The sequence below is a fragment of the Glandiceps talaboti genome, chromosome 4, assembly GCF_964340395.1.
Source record: "Glandiceps talaboti chromosome 4, keGlaTala1.1, whole genome shotgun sequence".
Classification (NCBI taxonomy): Eukaryota; Metazoa; Hemichordata; class Enteropneusta; family Spengelidae; genus Glandiceps; species Glandiceps talaboti.
The window spans coordinates 7,904,755-7,922,834 of NC_135552.1; the positions used below are offsets into that span (position 1 = coordinate 7,904,755).

The 18,080-nt window shown below is 33.9% G+C and overlaps 2 protein-coding genes across 2 annotated transcripts in view; one reads left to right on the forward strand and one right to left on the reverse strand.

Moving 5' to 3' along the window:
- LOC144433954 (ras-related protein M-Ras-like) overlaps positions 1 to 1,235 on the forward strand; it is a 45,096-nt gene extending 43,861 nt beyond the window's left edge. Inside the window, exons 4-5 of the mRNA XM_078122369.1 lie at positions 575 to 654; positions 989 to 1,235. Coding sequence (XP_077978495.1) covers positions 575 to 654; positions 989 to 1,067 — 159 coding nt within the window. The 3' untranslated portion in view covers positions 1,068 to 1,235. The remainder of the gene's footprint in view (positions 1 to 574; positions 655 to 988) is intronic.
- Positions 1,236 to 6,281: 5,046 nt separating this feature from the next.
- On the reverse strand, positions 6,282 to 17,943 carry LOC144433526 (protein disulfide-isomerase A4-like). Its single transcript, XM_078121833.1, has 10 exons — positions 17,812 to 17,943; positions 15,703 to 15,862; positions 14,162 to 14,367; positions 13,256 to 13,394; positions 12,080 to 12,285; positions 11,408 to 11,566; positions 10,840 to 10,988; positions 9,911 to 10,067; positions 8,711 to 8,947; positions 6,282 to 7,914 (listed from the first exon to the last, which is right to left on the reverse strand). The coding sequence occupies exons 1-10, from the start codon at positions 17,936 to 17,938 to the stop codon at positions 7,502 to 7,504; spliced, it is 1,953 nt and encodes a 650-aa protein (XP_077977959.1). The 5' UTR covers positions 17,939 to 17,943; the 3' UTR covers positions 6,282 to 7,501.
- Between the last annotated feature and the right edge of the window lie 137 nt (positions 17,944 to 18,080).

An 18,080-nucleotide genomic window follows, 5' to 3' on the forward strand; every position in this document is an offset into this window, starting at 1 on the left:
GAGAAGAAACAAATATTCATGTTGCAGTTATACATACAGAAAACATTGCATTGATGAGTTAATCTTGAATATTATATCAATTTGAAAATGAATCTATCACAATGAAAGCAATATTAGGGCATCCATACTTAGTTCTGTGTTTCTTATTATAACACCTTAAAAATGATGGGTCAGTTGGCCAGTTAAAAATAAAAATAAAATAAGTGTATGTGTACATGTTGGCGATACTTTCATTTCATAACAGTCTGAATAACTTAGAAATGACAGAAGGAAACTTTGACCTAAACTTTTTGTTTTATAAGATTTCCCGAATGTCAGCAGTAAACAAAAATTTTTGCTCAGATACATGTTCATGAGGTTGCCATCTGGTAGTCAGTTATATTGGGATTTTCTGTAGTCCTGTTGTTGATTTTAATTTTTTTTTTTACAAGATTGATGAAATATGGGGTTGGGTCAGGTCATAAGAAAGTCATAGAATGAAGTAGAAGGCTGCTGCCCTCTATCAGCAGTCAGTGTTTTTCTTAATGCTAGGCTAGTGTAGAGGATTAATGGTTGCTATGTTCTGTTTCTATAGATACCATACATAGAAACCAGTGCAAAGGATCCTCCACTTAACATAGATGCAGCTTTCCATGAAGTGGTCAGAGTTATCAGGTCAGTGCAGCTATACATTCTGATTGTGAAGATTTATGAAAATACACAAATTATCTGTTTAATCTTAGAGCAGTTGATTGTGATGAAATGAATATGCAATGTGAAATGAATGTTCCAAAATAACGATACTGTACCTTCCTATTGATTCTTGGAACCATGAACAATATATTCTCCAAAGTAGTATATCGTTTGTACTTATTTTTCACTTTTGAAGAAAGCTTCTATAATTACTATGTTGTAAATATCAGTATTTTAGTTAGTGTAAACAGATGTGTGAGTAAGGCTGTAGAATTTATTTTAATAACTCTTTTTTTTCCATAACTTGTAACAACAGACAACATCCAGAAGATAAAAGACAACGAAGGAGGAAAAGGCGCAGTAGAGTGAACAAAGGAAAGTGTATGATCCTGTAAAACCTACGGTCAAATTCTACTCTGTAGACAATCTGTGATTTGATTTGATTCATTTCTGTGTTTTAGTTTATCAGAGATACATTTCCAACCAACCACATTCCTACTGCTAAGTCATGTGACAAGCCACAGCCAATGAAATTTTAGTAGATTTGTTGTGTGGTAATATCAATTGTGGTTAAACACCAATCATATGGTTATAAGCCTGTCATGTGACTGACTGCAACCAATGAAATTAAGGTAAATTTTGAATATATTGTATGATTATACAAGTAATCAATCATATGGCTAATGTGATGTCATGTGACAAGCTGCAACCAATGAGAATATGGTAATTCAAAACTAGTTTTGCAGTGTTATCCAAGTAACTAGTGTGAACAAATCAAGAAATATCAATTATTTGATTTAATACTTAGGCGAAAAAAAATTAATTGCGTGTTTCCGATAACATGACCTTAGAGAATAGGGTAGGTAGGTGAAGGTCAGGATTTCATTTTATTTTATTTTATCCTTTTATTGTTTTTATTTTTGAAAAATGTTGCTTTTGATCCAAAACCAAAAGAAATGTTGGTCAGAATACCCCTTCTGTGATAGTTTTGATGAAATATGTAGAGACATCACTGGGGATAGAAAACAGACATGCATGAAGGTCAAGAACACAAAGAATTTCTTATCTTTTTGTTTTTAAAAGTTTAAAAAAATGTTAAGGATTGGTGGCTGAAACTAGTGTAGGTTGAGTTTATATCAGAAACATGCAATTTTTTTTTTTATTTGGCGTTATGATATATATATAAAAATCTAAAATTATTTGGGAAAGATAAGACTTGGTATTTAACTCAACATTAATAGTAATTTATAGAAAACCATTCTTTGAAATATGAAAGCTTTAATATATGGCTGACTTTAACCTCGTACAAAGGGGATCAGCTTTCTAGTTAAGTGTACAATACTTTATTTTGCTAATAGTTATAGTTATATTAGAATTACAAACGTATAGAATATGGTGATAATTATGAATGTTGTCTTTGAACTTCAATTGATTGTTTAATGCGCAATGTGTTTGATGGGTTGTATTCTGCCACTGTATTTATTTATTTAAGATGGAATTAATAATATATTGTATCTGCATACAACAGCACCTGTGGACAGAAGTACATAACTACCCGAGAGAATGCTTCTAACATTTACTTAAAGACAGTTGTTTCAAATAGTAATTTATTAATAGATACTCCTATATATAAACTATTTTTATCATATTGTACATTGAATTTTGTGATTTATTATTTAGCCCAATTATTATTTGCTAGGACTCATTTACATTCCTTGATATATTTTGAAATGTTCCAAAGACTAGAGTATATTTCTTGCTGGTTTTGATTTTAGCGCGTGAGAAAGCGTAAAGGTGATATATTTTTTTCTATAGTGAAGGTGATCTCATCATTGAGAACACTTTCTAGGATAAACCTATTGTGAATGTATATCTGATGACTATTGATATAGTGTAAGTGTCATCAAATGTTGTATCACACTTTGTATTAAGGTAGCACTCTGCAACTGGAGCATAATTATTATTTTTGTCCATCAGACAACCAACAATATATTCACTAAAAATTGTTTAAAAAAACCCCCAATAATCAGACATTGCATTTATCGATATGTAGTACAGTAAATGGTTAAAATCATGATCGCACAGGGAGGTGCTGATTTTAGGGTGCGGCCCCTAAAATCAATTTGATTGGATTTATTGTACCATATCACTTGTACAGCTACACAAATGCATTTATCCATATGTGATTCAATACTGTTCAGGGTGTATGATATTATGATTAAGATTTACAAATTGCTCCAGTCCCAGATAGTGCTGCTTTAATGTTACTTCTATGGACGTCATGCATGTATGTATGACCAGATCTATAACAAGTGGTTTTAACATTTACAGTTACAGAGTTAGATTTGAAAATGAATACATCAATTTATGGTGCAGAATATTGGGGAATGATCACTGGAATGAATTTAAAAGTGTACTTATTTCTATGGTAACACTTCTTGGCAGCTAATATATATACATAATATATGTATACATTATACATTCACACACACACACACACACACACACACACACACACACACACACACACATATACTTTAACTTTCACACTATATACTTCATATATATATGAAGTCATTGTATATCTTTCATGAACCTGGTGTTAATAATAATTGTTTGTGCCTCAATTTGACAAGTATGTAAAAATCTGATTTCATCTTTGTTATAGATATCAAGAAGGCTGTAACTGAAAGTGTCTCTACAATTTTCACTTATGACTAGTCAAATAAAACATCATAGAAAAATAATTCAAAACATACCAATATGATGTCATTATTATTGGTAATGTTGTTGCAAGGTTAGATACAAATTGAAACTTTCTGTAATGTCAAATGCCAAATCTAGAAGTGAATATACTTCATCAACAAACAGTTTCATGTTTTGGGCTGCAATGTATGTGTACTTTACAAGTAGAACTGAATATAACTTTAACAGTAACGTAACATCTGTGGTGTGTATCACTAGGCCTGACATGAACATGTTCATGTCTTTACAGTCTGTAAGGTATGTTGTTTCATGGCGCTCTCGTGCAGCGCCCACAACCACTTCCACACTATTTAGGGTTGAGCGACACAACATACTTAGTATTCTGCATATCAAAAGTTGAATCTGTAAGATCCTAATACAATGAGTTATGTATGTGCCTATCAGCTAGCACTCAGGAGTTGGTGGATGCATAAGGACTACATGTCACAGCGACCACCTTACACACTAACCAAGTTATGAGTTCCTGTATTGTTACTATCCTTGTAGGAATTACAAACAGATAACAATATTCAACATATTGCAAATACTGTTTTGCTGTGACATTCCTTAAGCTTGTTCACAATTAGCACTGAGTCAGTATAGATTATTATGCCACCATACTTCTTTACTATAATTGCCTTTTGACTTGACTCATTGACTTTTAGGGGCAGTGTGAGTTCTTAGTACAGAGACTTACTGATTCTGCTTTGCTTCACTTTGCTAACTATAGATATAGGAATTAATGAGCTGAGAGAATAGAATTTTCACTAGATCTCCAGTTATGTTAAAAGTTGATCTGTAAGGTACATTATTGACATGATGGGTTGCCCTCACACATCGGTCAGCATGCCAGTGAGGATCGATGGATCGACACAATGTATCTTACAGTGTAGTTATATGTATGTGAACTATTTCAGGTGATGTACTTCCAATGGGTGGACTAATCAAATCACATTCCATTTTTAATAGACCCTTTGTATGTTATAGGATACTTTCACTAATAGACCCTTTCTATAGACTTGAGGGCGCTATCTAGACCCACAGCATGCTTTAGGATACACTCACCAATTATGCTTGAGGACACTTTCACTTATAGTCCTTTGTGTTTATGTGCACGTGTATTTAGAAACTTTTTGGATTGTTCAAGGGCATAATGTAGAGGACACTTGTAGTATAAACAGTCTTATTTGTATGGAACTAGAAGATCTTTAATTCCTTTCAATCACACTGAAATAAGAAAATCACACAATATGATATCTTTTGAATAAGGAGTAAACTTAATTGTTACTTGTATCTGAGTGTGGTGTTTTGCCAATCTACTGCCAAAAATCACATAGATGAATATTCCATGAGGGAGTAAGAAATGTATGGTAACACTGAGGCTATTGCAGTGTGTGTTTTGTGTACATATAATAAGTATGTTCCATAACCACCAAACAGGAACATAAGTTGTCATCTGTTAATTTCGTCAGTTAATATTCTGAGATGGGATAGGCTTGTAGCTGCAGTCTGTGTCATAATACTGTGCACCTTTTCTGTTTGATACAACCACGCAGAAACCAACAAATAAACTGCATATGCCACACACATTGTTTTTCTACATGTAGTCTAAATGAAATACACCATTTAAATGTATTGCAACTCCATGCAGACATTCAGGCACCAATGTGTTTCTTAGTATCAAACATCCTATGAAGGGCAAACTGCCCTTCCCAGTGTTCATTTGATGTCTGCATGGTGGCATGTGTAGTTTATTTCACTTTTAAGACAAAATGTAGCAAGAAACTCTACTCATTCAATCTTGCTATCTTAATGTGTCTGGAGTTTCTTTACTGGTTTCTGCGTGGTTGTATCAAACAGAAAAGCTGCATGGTGTTGTGAAATAGACTATATGATAATACCTTTCTTAACATGATTGTTTCAGTCACCAGTCCTGTGATAATTCACGATCTTTAGACACATAATATGTTTTATTGGGAAGTATAATCTCGACAATTCTACAATAATGCTTTATGTTATCAGGAAGGTTTATTTAATATACACATATTTATTACTGCCTTACTGTCACTAGAGGGCATACTTTATTTGAAAGGTCTCGTATCTTCTGTAAACATATTAGGACGGGCTATATGTATTTGCCACATTTTCACTGCCTGTCACAAGAGGGCGTACTTTATCATGGATATTTCAAATGTTCTGTTGTCATTCCTACACACATACCAAAGCTACTAAAGTTGTGCATTTTAATACTCTGTATATTTTACAATACATTGTAGTTCTATTTACAATTAATGGTCATTTCACATTAAAATTATATGTAAACAAAATGATTTTCCTTGTGCTTTGCATTTAATATTGTGTGTGTGTGTGTGTGTGTAGATGAGTGAGGGAATGTACACAGGGGTTTAAATAAACTCAATGTCAGTTTTCTATATGGGAAGCCACTTGACGTGTGATGACTCACAAAATAGTTCTTTCAATTTGAACTTCCATCAGCCTTACCTACATGCAGTCTGTAAGGTAGCAATGAAAGAGCGCCCTCACACCTCGGTCAACCTCCTTTCGTGGATAGTAAGAGCAGGCCAGCAGTGAGGGCTGCAAGACAAATATGATGTATTTTACAGTCTACAGCTTTAATATCCCAAAATACACAAGGCAAGCTTATAAAAATCGGTGCACAATGTGTATTTTTGCTAAAAAATCTGCCATCATCCAGGTAGACCATATCTACAGTAACCATGACAATGTCTGCAATTGAACATATATCCTACAAGGTTCTCACTGGATATAGCTCTCTCATGAACACATGCTATGGATGGGCCAGTAAATAACACACACTGTAGACAGATTAAAGAATATTCCAATTTGATTTATTTCAGAAAGTTTCTCTCCACAGAATTAACCGCCACCAAGTTTGAGAATTTCAACTAAAAATTCAAAACCCTTTTTGATAACTTGGCTTGGTTCCTGGTCCTCCCATTTCACAATTCTTTGCATCATGTAGGGACTTATTACTCTGGTAATCGAGGCTTCGGTTTACTGAGATATACACAAACTAATATTATTGTCACAACATGTTGATGCAAGAGTGATAAGCTATTGAACAGACAATGTATAGTGTCAGTAGGGTGGTATTGAAAGTTACTTCGGAATCCATAAAATACATTGTATTGTTTCGGGACTTCCAATGTTTACACTATGTTGATCACAGGGCGATCAGATTCACAAAACAGAGGAACCGCTATTCCTCACAGTTGTGTAATCTACCACATCGAACAACAATAGTTTTAGTTTTGTGTTTATCTAAGTAAGACTTGATTACCAGGGTTGTATCTTTTAAAAAAAAGTAGTACTCTGTTAGAAAATATAAATGCTTTCAAATAAATGGATTGTTCCTCAACTCACAATTTGTATGCTGATGATCTTTGAAATAAATAATTACGTTTTTGGTTTTAAAACTTGATCAATGCAATTTGTTTGCATAGCACATTTTCAGACTGTCTCATGTGCATAATTTGATACACAGTGTGGACGTTTTATGTGAGATCCTCTCAATTTGGAACCACTCTATGGTTTCATAAACCCTTTCTAAAACTTTACACCAAGAGTTTAGTGCATGCACTACACTGTGTACAAAATATATGGTGTAGAGGGTAGCCTATTGAGAAATATGTAGATATGGTAAAATATATGAAGTCAGGTATGGTGTAGTACACGTGTGGTATTCAATATATCAATACTGGTATCTATATAGACATAAACATAAACTTATTAGAACCAACAAAGTTCTCCTCATCCATATTTTGTGAGAGTGACAAAGTCCCCTTTTTTCAATGATGACTGAAATAAGAAGAATTCTAAAAATCTTGATCACACTTTGTATATTAGTGTAAGCTTTCGTGTTGGTCAACAGCAACCATGTAAGCCTAGCAGAGAGAGAATATGAAACTGAAAATATAGCCTGAAAGTTCAGTACTGGAATGCAAGTTGATGGCTTGTTGAGTTGCCTTGTCCCACTACTAAGAAAAGTAAGTGCCAATTTTAAAAGAAATAATAAAAACAAGCAAGGCAAGAATGACCAAGGTTAGAGCTCATCTTTGCCAGATTTTAATGAAACTGTGGCTTTTTCTTCGATAAATTTACTAAAACCGTCTAGATCTCTGGCACCATCAAATTTAAGAGGACTGTCTTTGTTATTGGCAGGTGCAAAATAAATGGTAGGGAAACCGTTAACACTGTAGTTTGGTGGCACATCATTAGCTGTAGCATCCATCTTAGCTATCACCACATTCTTGGCTTTCTTGAATTTCTTGCCAAGCTTCTTGTAGATTGGTTCCAGATTTTTACAGTGACCACACCATGGGGCGTAGAATTCTATCAGTACATCCTTGGATTTATCGAGTACTATCTTGTCAAAAGTTTTGCCGACAACTATCTTGACTGGACCGTCATTTTTCTTGGGTACTGGTTGTGATTTGATGACTGGGTCAAGGTCACCTACAAAATAGACAAAAGTACAATGATGGTTTTATATTTCAGCAATTGGTGCATAAAAATCTATCGGCGTTCCTCAGTCATTTTACCAGTGTTTCACAACTTAAATTATTGCATAACATATCAGAGAATATTCCAGTTTTATTAGATTTCACCCCTTTCTGTTCCCACATTGGTAAAAACACTAATAATATCAACAATACACAATCTAGACATATCAAAATCTCAGCAATTGGAGGTGTGTGTTGGGTTCTTGCTAGAGTGTAAATTTTATTGCCAAGGAGAACAACATAATGTTTGTATGTACTTTTATAGATTATATAGACTATCTTGATTTATTTTCTCTTGTTTCTCAAATAACAGGAATGTATGTTAGAGTTGCAAACTGTCAAGTTCAAACTACTGCAAATAATAAATCAGCTGACAGTAAATTTAAATGAACTATCTTCACACCTTTTGTCTATATACATGAACTACAATATGAACACTAAAATATATGATACACTACATGGAAAGTTCTCTGTGCAGTTTTTATTATATTTTTTTTTATATTTCTATTTTGGTCCTCTGGACAATATGTAGCAAGCTTTATCTCACAAGTTTGAGTCTGAGAGAATGTGACTCTAAACTAACTTATCCCATAAATAGTTCTATCAATTAAAGATGCTTCCACAAACATTATGCTTAAAAGTCCATCAGTTTTATCCATAAATCTTTGAGATCAAAGTTCATATTGATAAACAGAATAGAAAAATTACAAACAGAGGCAAAGAAGAAATAGAAAATTGTCAGTTCTCACCATCTTCAAATTTTTGTACAAATTCATGTAGGACTTCACCGTCAAAGTCTTCTTCTGGTTCCATTTTATATTTCCTACCATCCTGTGCAAAGACAGCCACATTGATTTCTTCTCCACTGTCTGCTAAACCAAGTTCATCTAACTCCTTACTAAAGTCATCCTCATCAGAAATGGCAAAGGTGATATCTTTGAAATCTTTGGCTACTTCGACTACTTTGTTTCTCCAAATCTGAGTGGCTGAAAAAAACAAAAAAAAAACCAGAAAAAAAGCAAAGTTAGTAGGTACTCAATACAATTTGAATTGCTGAAAAAAAAAACACTTACTGTACATTTATTATCAAGCACTGTAGTATTCAATATGTTCAGAATGAGTCTATGTGGGGTATTTGCACACGATAGCATTGGTGTTGATACTAAAAATCACCAAAATATCATTGCTAAAAACAAAATGTAGAAATACTATGAACAAAGTATGTTAATCATGTTTGTCCTCTAGAAAGCTCCTGACGCTAACAATTATCACCCCTGGTGCAGATCTGTAATAGCACATCTTCAACTCCTTGGGAGCATACAATCCACTGCACCAAACACATAGGATAGAACACACACATTGCAACCTGTCCTACCAGGTACTCAATTATACCATTGGGTTGACTGGGGCGTAATAGCGGTTCAAATCTTGTCCAAGGACTTTAGCCATTCAGAAACAAATGATAGCAACAAGGCCGGCTGAAACCTACAATCTACAGATTCCGAGATGGCAACTATTCCGACCATCAAAATATTATGGTTTCCAATCACATACAAATCTTTCTATAATAGCTATGGTCTGTATATTTTAATTTTCTGTACTCTATTTTGGCAATCATAACATTTATTACTTTTTGAAACTTGTTATTTTTATTTTTTACAATTATTGGGTTCTGATATTGTACATGGAAAAGTTAAGGGTTGGCAGGTACTTGGTACAAATTATAGGTAGGGATGTATCAACACAACTACACCCATTATTTTGTTGAGCTGCTGATCATCAAACATGGATCAATAAACCATCTTCACAATATCTGTTCACTAGTAGTAAAAAGTGTTGGCTATATGACCAATAGTGACCAATTATACGGAATTCTCAAAACTCTACCAACATAATAAGTAAATAAACATATAGCAAAAATGAAATAAAGACATAGTTTGCAGACTTACCTTTCCTGTGATCAAAACTGAAATCTACAGTGTAATAGACAACCACTAATGGTTTATTTGTATAACGTTTCTTCTCATTCCTTGACGTTCTATGTCCTACTAGTGGTACTTGGTTCTTGTTGTAGAAATCTTGAAGCTCTGTTACTGTACCACTTGCCTGTACAGAAAAGAAATATAGTAAAACCTGTCAAAATCAACCCCCTTTGTCATCCTTTGAATACCGACCGATTTAATTATCCCTGAAAATCGAACATAGAAATTAATGGTAAGAAACCCTTGAACAACCAACCACTGTCTCTACTCTAAATACAGACCACGCTAATCAGTCTGACCACTAATATTCACACTGAATAAACCGACCGATCACTAAAGTCGGCTGAAGTACATTGTTCTCACTCTGTTCACTGATGTACGCACAATTATGAGAAAAACTCGCTAAAAACAAAACTACAGAAAACTTAATCACTGGCAGAACACCTTGAATATTACAGAAAACAAGTTTGACAGTTGCAGATTTCAGTAAGTCCAACTTAAAACAATCACCAAACATTCACTGTAACACTGTTTTTACCTCACCAACAGACAAACATGATTAAAAACATATAAACACAGGAGGGGCTTATAACAGACATTAATGTTATACACAGATAAATACAATATATGCAATAATCATCAAAATACTGCACTAGTGCAATCTTCATATCAACTATATTTTGTGAGAAATGAAACGGGTATGAATTGTTCCAGAGTTTAAAACAAGTACATGTACGCCTTATATACAGTCCACTGACACAAAGGGTTATAGATATTTATAACACACACTGTATAATAAAACTTGTGGTTCCTCTCTCAAATAAGACGAGGAAAGTAAAATTCTTGATTATGGTTTCTGTGATTTAATTCACATAGTTTGTACCACGACTACTAACCTTGTTAAAGACATGTCTCTTAGGTTCATATTTACTGTGAAACCTCTCTGGTACAAACACAACAACAGAACCTGGTTTCACTTTGTAATGGTCCATAGAGTCTTTATCAAAGGTATGACCAAACTTGAAGTCATCACGGAGGTTGTTACCTTTAAACAGAAAAGAAAATATAGGTAAAAATCACAAATGAGTCCTTGTTATGAAAATCAAGATTGGGAACCAGGAAAAGGTGAAAAAAAGATGGAATAGATGTATGGAGTATTTCCTAATCCTTTGAAATGTCAAGTATTTCAATGAAGAAAGTACCAGTCCCTGTTTTTATAATATCAACAGTACTTTTTTCACCAAAATGCTACTTGCATTTGTCAATTTTTCCAGTTTGATTTATTTATGAAAGAGCATTGTCTAATAACTAAGTATTCAAACATGCAAATCTATAAACTACACAATTTTGAATAAAGTTACAATACAGATATATCAATAAGGATCTGAGAGTATCTTGATCCAGTCAGCCATACTTGACTTTAATATACAGCTAGATGTGATAGCACCCTCTATGACTACTCACCTGCATCTAGGTAGGTCTGGTAGAGTTTATCATCCTCACTCTCAAAGAATCCCGCAATAGTGACATCTTGTTCATCACTTAGGAATTCCTTCAATGCCTTCTTGTCAGCTTTGACCTTTGAACTGTCACCAGACTGTGTCATCATGTAGTTTATAATTCCTGGATGATTACAAAATAAGTGATTATTTGTGGAGTATATTTATGAAGTATTGTAAACTTCAAGTCAAGTACATACTACTATGTTGTGCAAGTTGTTTACTATATTGAAGTACCACTAGAAATGGAAATATTGGGAGTTAAGATTTCTCAAAAGAAGTTATATTATTCAACTTTTATGACTCTCACTTCTGAGGCCCCTAGTGGCCAATCTATACAATCTTTTGTTTTTCTGACACCTGATAGATTGGTGATTTCAGGATCAAATCTGTTAGCTCTCCATTAGATAGCCTGTCCACGGGACTTTGCTAACTCTCAAAGTAGATGAAAGATAGCGCAGTCACAGATCCAATGCTGTGGATAGGCAAGCTAATTATTGACTTTTATCCTGAACATGCCCCATTACATGTCTCAATATAATATATGTGAACCATTCATAGGGCCTAGGGGCACTGTTCATTTAAAATTGTAATAGAAAATATTGCGACTACCGACGGTCAAAAAACTCCAACTTACCCATTTCTTCCCTAGGACCACTGTATTCATAGTCTTTGCCTTTACGGAATATTTTCAATGTTGGATATCCTTTGACACCAAATCTGGCTGCAACTTTAGTTTCTACCGTAGCATCAACTTTACCCAGTGGGATAGGAGGATCATTTCCTTTTAGTACTTGGGCAGCACTCTCAAACTCTGGGGCTAACTTTTTACAGTGACCACACCTATTGACAGAATAGATGCATGATATCAATGGCATTGTTTTAAACAAATGAACAGGTTTAGTTTTAACTGATTTAAAAAAAAAGAAAAAAAAAAAAGGAGGGGGAATGATTTTGGGACTTTTTCAAAATCTATTTGCATGATTTGAATACACTTGTCAATACAATGTTTTGATGAAGGGGTAATTGTGTGTGTGTGTGTGTGTGTGTGTGTGTGTGTGTGTGTGTGTGTGTGTGTGTGTGTGCGCGCGTCTGTGTGTGTTTTGTAAAATTGTATGTATTGTGCAGCTTTCATTAAAAATATTTATTTAAAATCTAAAATCCATACTAGAAGTTTTATTGTTTTTTATATAACACCTGATATAGAGATGAATGCAACTAAACCTAATCAAATGGCAGGTATGATCAATCCATCAACATTTTCCTGATGGCAAATCTCTTATCAATAATATGGTAACAGTGCTGAGTCAACTTGTAAAATAATCATGGTAGTGTAGTGTTTTTGCTAAGGTTGGGGTACCCTGTTTCCCATAGAATCTATGATAATTTTGTTTGGAATCCCCAGTATAATAATGTGGGAACCCTGGTAGATTTTACCTACTTACAGCCCATATATGGGTAATAATTGTCTTCCATGACAATGGTTGTCATGATCATAGAATTGTACAATTATTACTCCTGGCACAAACAACGCCCTACATAATTTCATCAACTCTCTGGGGAGCATACAAGCTATGGCAGCTACTGAAAGCACTAGTTAAAGCATTCACATTGTAACCTCTATCCTACCAGGTCCTCAAATTATACAGTTGGGTTGACTGAAACAAAACTGCGGTTCAAATCTTGCTCAAGGATTTTAAAAACAACTGGCAGTGATGAGGCTTGAACCTGCAACATTAAAATTCAAAGCTGGCCATTCTAACTGTTCGTCCATCGTGACTGTACATAAATTCCACTGTTATGAAGAACTTACCATGGGGCATAGAATTCTACCAAAATGAGTTCCTCTTTGTCAACAATTTCATCAAAGTTGTCGTCAGTCAATGTCAGTACTGCTTCTGGTGGTGGTTTCCAGTTAGGGTCTGCTTGCTCCTTCATGTATTTCACAATACCTGAAACATTGATGATACAAAGTAAAGTATCTGATTTGAAATTCTGAGTGTTTTGATATGCTACAAGTAGAACACGAATTGTTTTGAAATACCTACACAAGGTTTTCATGCTGTTTATAATTACAATGTTATAACTAATGGAAATCTGGAAATTTTCACAGAGATATATTTTTGCTTATTTCACTGGCCAACAAAAAATGCAAAAATAAGTAGTGACTCAAATGCCTTCTTGTACATGGACACAGTGATACCAGTCTGGTAATTAGTGAATTTAGTCTTTCAGGACTAACTGAAGACTAAAATTGCAAAGTTTTCTCTAGTGCTGATAATATTTAGGTTTACAATATATGCTGCCTACTATATCATGGTCTTTCACAGCTCAGACATTCAAAACTCAAGGTGCATCAAAAATTATATTCAGAGCAGCAAATATTTCTAAATGGAGTATTTTAGTCAAGGTAGGTTAGGAGTGGATAAAATCTACCAGTTCTCTGCCAAAATTATGGTATAATGTATAGAAAACTATGTCAAGTTTACCACATTTCCTTGTTCTAATAACCTATCACCCTGATTTTCCAGACTTTAACAAAAACAAGGTCTTTACAAATTTATCTGTAAATTCCATAAATCAAATGGCTAACATCTTTTCTCTTTCAATTGACTGAAAGAAAACAGTGCAATACCCAAAGCTTTCATGATGATGCTGCCGATTACCAAATATCCTTGTAACAAAACTTTTTGAAAAAAGAAGTTGATGAAGAACTAACCTTCTTCTTCCCTTGGTCCTTTGTAATCAAATACTTCACCATGACGGAATATTTTCATGGTAGGATATCCACTGACGTCATATCTACTAGCCACTGTCCCGTGTTCTGTGGCATCCAATTTGGCAAGTGAAACTGGTGGATCATTTTCCTTTAATTGTTTAGCAGCTCTGGAATATTCTGGGGCTAACTTTTTACAATGACCACACCTGGAAGAAACATATAACATTTTTAGTCATCCTGGTGGTACATCAAGCAAGTTGCAAAAAGTGAGTTTGAATCAACATCGTTTCTCTAGTCTTAACAGCAATTCAGACCACAAAATGAAAACAACAGTCTTAGTTTGAACAACTTCTTCAATGCTGTAAGTAATCATCAACCACTGTAAGTCTTACCACAGACAATTCATATGTGTAGAGACTAGCTGTTACTGTAATAAATTGCAAGGTTTTTTTTCACCTCACACATCTTTCTCTTTGCCAATATTGTGATCTTTATCATTTATATTATAACCATTTTTAATTCCTAAGTATTCACTTAATTACTAATCAAGTAGTTATTACCTGGCCCTCACCCTTTCCCTTTCCTTTTATCATTTTTAAGTCTTTTCTATATTATAGGTATCTTTTCCTTTGTATTGTTTTGCACTTGTCCTGAATAATAATACTACCAATAAAAAAACCTCCCGAAACATATGACAAAATGCTAACTTAAAAATGGTTGATACTTATAATAGTACAACAATACATGCAGCATATGACACATTCCTTTGTCATGCTAATTATTTACTATGAGTAAGCAACACATAACAACTTGTCAGTATACACTGTATTGCAACATTCAGGCTGCCACCATCTGATGATTGAGTTAGGTATAATTAGACCATCTGTGCCAAAGTAATTACAAACTAATAACAATAGTCTTAATTCTAAGAGTCTTTCCTTGTTTAGAACAAAGAGTATAATATGCTACATGTGTAACCAATTCTGTCAAGTACAGATGAAATCATATTGGCATAGGTATTGACCGTATAATGAATAATCAAGACATAGTTATGACGATATCTATCTCATCATCATTTCCCTTCAAGGAACCTCCTTAAAACTCATATATCGCCTCAAATGGTTACAACTTAGTATCCAGCAGCAAACTGACCAATTACAGCATTCCTTTTATACTGTTAATGTTGGCTGCTCTTCCAACATGACTGTCTGCATCACTGAATTTAAATTTTGAAATTGTTAAAACTAATAAAAGGTACTTCAAAAGAAAAACGTTGCCACTTTCAAAAGCCAAGAATTTCAAATACTTTCAGTGGAAGGGACGTGATTGTGATAAGTCTCCTACGGGTAGTGGAAAGTCAATTTGCTACACAATGAAACATCCAACTGGGTCAATCGGGTTAACTATTTGGGGGCAATCTAACATATATAAGCTTTCAATGACGTTCCTTCACTGTGTTTGATGGAGAGACATTATATCATACTCACAATGCTTTGATGTATTGACTTAGGCTTACAAAACGTTTGATAAAGTTTTCTTACCATGGAGCATAGAACTCGACTAAAATGATATCTTTGCTATCAACAACATCATCAAAATTAGTTTCTGTTAACACCAATACATCATCTTCCTCTTCTACTGTCACTTCATCACCTCCATCATCATCATCAATATCATCATCATCATCATCATCAATGTCACCTGAAACAAAGTGAAAGCAAGGTAAATAAAATACAGCCAAGTTAAAAGAAGATGCACCAGATCTAGATGTTTCTTCTTTATCATTTTGTTTTAACTGTAGAAATATGTAAATGTTTTATTTTACCAATGTTAAATCACCTCTAGTACTCATATGATTGGTGGCATCACATTTTAAAGGCAGACTGAATGAAAGATTTGATGACGTAATTTTTGGCTGCACCATAAAATTACCATTGATATTAGGATCATTGAGAAAGTGCTTAAATTTATCAATGTTATATGAATATTTGATACTTATTTCAAGGCATAGATCAACTGAAAAATAATTAGAAGATGTTCAATTTATGTAGATATGTTTTTATTTAACTGCGTAAAATACCATCAAAAGTTGGCCCATCATGTCATATCCACTTTTATGATTACATAATCAGTCATTTACATAAAATAGCTTGGAGCTTTTGGAAAGTCTTCTTTTTGTGCATCGTCGTTTACTCTAACTTTAGACTCTATAATCCTCAAAGTTACTCATATCAATACTTTGGTCTAATCTACAGAAATGACTACTATATCGATGGGAAGGTGTTTACAAAATGAAGTTGTCCTGTCCAGCCACTTTTTGTCATAATAATGGTACACACACTGAGTGCTGCCCATATATTGTTGAAAACAATCACATTGGAATTCACCTTACACTGCATGTATACATCACTTTTCATATCAGATTAACAATTTTGCATGTAGCATTACAAATTTGGAATATTTGAGTAAACTCTACGCTGAAGTATTTAATTTGTCATTAAGTACTTGATCTATGAATTTCTAGATTTAAACAAACAATATACAATAACAATTATTATTACATATATAAACACAGTATTTTCACTAATTTTGAGATTATTGATTCTCTAAACAGAAACAACTTAAAAAATAAGAGCTTAAACGTTATGACATCTGTACATGTTGTATCAGCTGGCTTTGAATTATAAACAGGGGTTGCCAACAGTTGGTATAGCGAGTCTGTATGGGCTGTCGGAATTTGCATAACAAAGTACATTATTAGGAAAATACTAGGCAAGTTAGTACACGTGTACATAAGGTATACTAGTATGAGGTGTTACTATAATTTAAACAATATGGAGAAAGATTATTGAATGAAATTTGATAAAGTACAGTAAATATTTCAATTCTAAATGTGCAATAATCAAAACTAATATGTATATGCATATCTAGATTTAATAGTACTGTACTGTACAGACTTTTATGATGGCAAAATTTGTTATTTATTTAAAGTATGCTCTCTAATTTCTAAAAGTGGTATTCGACAATCCGTTGGATATTTTCACAGACATACTTCACTTTCTGTAGAAATATCATACCTTAACACATTGTCTGTGAAAACCTAGAAATTTTATTTCTTACATTCGATACATAAAATGATAAATCAGAACAAAACTACACAAATGCAAACTGCCAACATTTTAGTTGTAAGGTTCAGCACAACTTGCAACACAGGCTGCACAATCAAAATATGCTGTAATCTAAACACATTGGAGGTGTTTAGAGAAATGCATCATTTGTATAATAGCACACTTAAAGTTAACCCCTAGAGTGGCGAGAAGCTCGAATGTCGTGTTACACGTTGCTCCTCCCTCGACGTTGGCGATGTCCTAGTGTAAACACTAGAGAGAAACGCCCTTGCACTACAGCGCTGACTTACATGCAGTTAAATTATATTAATTTGGCCATAAAATCTAGTTAATTAAATTATTAAGCGGTTTTTCACCATGTGAAATACTTAACAAACTAAACTTTCCTGTGAAGTTTCACTGTCAACCACAACCAATCGTAGTACACGTATAATAGTGCACGCTGACCGCAAAACCAGGAAACCCTCCGAACGTTTGACGCTAAAACTACGTACTTATTGAGAAACATCCTACTAAACCAACCTTCACAGCTTTCTTCTTCATCGTCATCATCAATAGGTTCCTCTTCAGCTTTAGTAACTAATGCGAAAAGGAAAAGTCCTGCAAAAAGTACGACCAACAACTTCTTCCACTTCATGTTGACAGCCATGTTGTTGCACTGGAGCCCTACAACTTCTGGGGAAGCCCTTGTTATATAACGCAGTATGAAAGTAGTGCCAATGTCTATTGATCATTGCTGTACAATTTGACCATTGATTGATATTCTCTACATATATAAGATTTATTTAATT

Excerpts from the sequence above, each read along its gene's own strand:
- LOC144433526 (XM_078121833.1), bottom strand. The coding sequence starts at position 17,938 with ATGGCTGTCAACATGAAGTGGAAGAAGTTGTTGGTCGTACTTTTTGCA. Across the intron at positions 13,395-14,161 it reads AGGACCAAGGGAAGAAGAAG|GTATTGTGAAATACATGAAG; the intron begins GTTAGTTCTTCA and ends TCAATGTTTCAG. Across the intron at positions 10,989-11,407 it reads CCAGACCTACCTAGATGCAG|GTAACAACCTCCGTGATGAC; the intron begins GTGAGTAGTCAT and ends TTCTGTTTAAAG.